Here is a 3,296-nt window from a genome sequence, read left to right as displayed (position 1 = left end):
TCGGCATGATTAGTGATGCTAATTGTGTGGGATATCGTGAGGTGAATGACAGGTGATGACTGGAACAATATTCCTGATGGACTTGGATGGTTGTAACTGTATATAAGTCTGTCAGAAATGACCAGGTGTTGCGGCTTTACACCATCACAAACTTGCTTATTAACTCATTCATTGTAAGGCAAAATGTAATTGCGTTTATGCATTTATATATTTTTTCCCCTACCAAATCCTTTTTTGAATGCAAAATAGATTGCCAGGGATGTCTAAATAAAAAGTGAAGGTATTATTTGATTTATTTATTAAATAATTTATTAAATGTATTTATTTATTTACTTAAAAATGTATATAATTATATATTTATTTATTTAAAAATGTACTACAAATGTATTTATTTAAATATATTTATTCATCAGAGGTGCCTATATAAAAAAGGAAACAAATTAAAATTTATTATGAATTCTAAATTGTAAATTAAATGATAAATTATTAATTAAAATGGTGGTTACTGATAAGACTGACCATATTGGTGCCTAATTACACTTGATTGCTTATTTGAGGGGTCTTTGTAAAAATAAATTAAATAATTAAATAAAAATACAACAGTTTGTTAAGCAAAATGTAAATAAATTTATTTATTTATTGTTTTATTCCATTTATTGTAATGCAATATATATTGCCAGGGCTGTCTAAATAAAAAATGAAGGTAGTAAAATTTAAATTTAGTTTGGATTTAGTTTGAAATTAATTTTAAGGAAAATTCACAAGACAAAATTGACTTGTACGTAAGTAAATTAAGATTTGTAGGAGGAAAAAAGTCACAGTGAAATAAAAATAGGACTTTTTTCCCTTGGTAATGCAATGCTAAAGTACTGTTTACTCCTGTGTATTGCCATACATAAGTCCTGTAGAATGTCAAATATGAATGTCAGGTCAATGACTCCATTGTTTCTTGCCAAAGTTATGCCAGATATATCAAGGACGTTAACATTTGCAGGACTACAGCCAACGAGCTGTTGAGTGTTTACTACCAATACTCCAAGTGTCTTTATTTTGATGTCTTGCATCTGACTCATTCCATGCACCAGATTTATCCTCATTAGATGACAGGGTTGCATTCACACTAAAACAGTGTCTACCATTCCTATCCACATGCTTTCCGCCTCAAAATTCATCCCTCAACACCATTTCCCCCAGAAGAACCCCATTAACCCCCTGCTCACAGAGTTCAATGAGACCGTCAAGGTCAGTGTTTTCTCCACGGGGGCAAAATGCCAAGACCCCGATTTCTTTGAAGCGCAAGCCGTAATGAATGTATCTTTGAAGACCTGAGAAAATGGCTGATGCACACAGAGAAATGGTTTGGTTATATTGGTGGAGTAAAGGTCACGGTTCTTCCGTGTTTGAGTCACGCCAATGACCGGTATTAAAGCCGAAACCCAATGTCCGGTAACCCTAAATGCCCGAATGCATATCAGAATTGCATTAGTGGATCTGTGGCGTTTGATGTCAAAGGACGGCGGGTTTATTTAATGCATTTAAACACGCTTTTTTTTTAGGAGCGACCCTTGACAGTGGCGTCAGTCTTAATCCGTGACAGTTGTTTGGCATTTGACTAGTGATGCCTGACGTGTACAGATATGAATGATGAAGTGCTGAGAAGTGACCGCAATTATTTTGGCTCTCTTTCAGGTCACATAGTGAATTGCAGCCATGTCTGAGGGGTAAGTGTTATCTTTATTAGACTGTTGACCATGTCAATGTCATGCTCCTTTAAAATGGCTTATTTACACCAGGCTATGATTATAAACTGTGAGTCAAGAGTTAAAAGTAAAAGTGACACCAAATGGAAAACTGAAAAATTAAAACCATAAAGAATTGTTACTTGTAGTAAAATGTACATGAACTGAAATAAAATATTAAACAACTTCTTATATCAGCTAGATGCCAGGCAACATGTCTCATTTTTAATTTAGTTTAATACATGACAAAATTACTAACATTTTAACTAAAATGAAAATTGAAAAAAATGAAACTATTAAAATGTAAAATTATAAAATATAAAAATAAATAATAATACACACAACTATAAAAGTATCTCAATAGTACTAAAACAACTGCTTTGAGATTATATTTTCTTTAGTTTTAAAAACTAAAAGTAATATAAAAAATATAAAAATATATATAAATATATAAAAATAAGACAATTAAATGTAAAATTATAAAATAAATGTTTTTAAAAATAAATTATATATACATATATACAAAATATAAAAAACAATTAAAATGTAAAGTAAAAAATAAATATATTTTTAAAAAGTACATAAATGTAATAAATTATATATATATATATATATATATATATATATATATATATATATATATGTAATTAAAAAATTATAAATATTAATAAAACTAAAAGAAAAAAGTAATAAAAATTATATAGTCATAAAAAAGACAAAATATTTAAATGTAACCAACATTATAAAATAAACATAAAAAAAAAATTGAATAAATTATATAAATTATAAATTCCATAATTTAATCAATTATATATATATATATATATATATATATATAAACTATGTAAAATGTAAAAATAAAACATACATTTTATAAATTATAAAATAAAAAATTCTAAATATTAATAAAATTAAAAGAAAAAGACTGAAAGAAAAAGTAATGAAAATTATATAGACATAAAAATATAAAAGAACAAAAATACACTACAAAATTACTAACATTTTAACTACAATGAAAATGGAAAATATAAAACTAAAACAATTAAAAACTAAAATGATAAAATTTAGATATATAAATATAAAAAATCAAATAACATTGCTGAATTAAAAATTTCTTAATTAAAAAAATTCTTAAAAAGTTTTTTTTTTCTTTCCAGTCTTTCTTAAACTCATAAATACAAATAATACACATTTCTGAAATATTACAATCTTATCTATTTATTTAATTTATTTGCTATGAAATACTTATGTAATTTCTAAAAATAAAATTTAAAAAACACCAAATTATGATATTTAGTTGAATTATTATGAATTATTACTTTTTGTTTTTGTTTTGTTTGTTAATAATACAATTGCAACTGCATCTAACTGTAACCAATTAATTCAAATTTGAAAATAAAATTTAGAACTGTGACTGTAATATTGGCAACCACTCAAAACATCCTAGAATGCCATAGCAACTGCATAATAAAGCCCTGGCAACATCTAAAATTCATTTTATGCAACACTCACATTTTCTGTAAAATATATGAATCTAGTTGTTCTTCAAAGTGTTTT

The 3,296-nt window shown here is 26.3% G+C and overlaps 1 protein-coding gene across 1 annotated transcript in view; it reads left to right on the top strand.

The window, feature by feature from the left end:
* Positions 1-1,149: 1,149 nt before the first annotated feature.
* tnni4a (troponin I4a) overlaps positions 1,150-3,296 on the top strand; it is a 9,482-nt gene continuing 7,335 nt past the window's right edge. Inside the window, exon 1 of the mRNA XM_073838491.1 lies at positions 1,150-1,242. Coding sequence (XP_073694592.1) covers positions 1,150-1,242 — 93 coding nt within the window. The remainder of the gene's footprint in view (positions 1,243-3,296) is intronic.

Source organism: Garra rufa, chromosome 4 (genome assembly GCF_049309525.1).
Source record: "Garra rufa chromosome 4, GarRuf1.0, whole genome shotgun sequence".
Taxonomy (NCBI): domain Eukaryota; kingdom Metazoa; phylum Chordata; class Actinopteri; order Cypriniformes; family Cyprinidae; genus Garra; species Garra rufa.
Note: the sequence above shows the minus strand (reverse complement) of the source record. Positions and strands in the feature narration are given on the sequence as shown.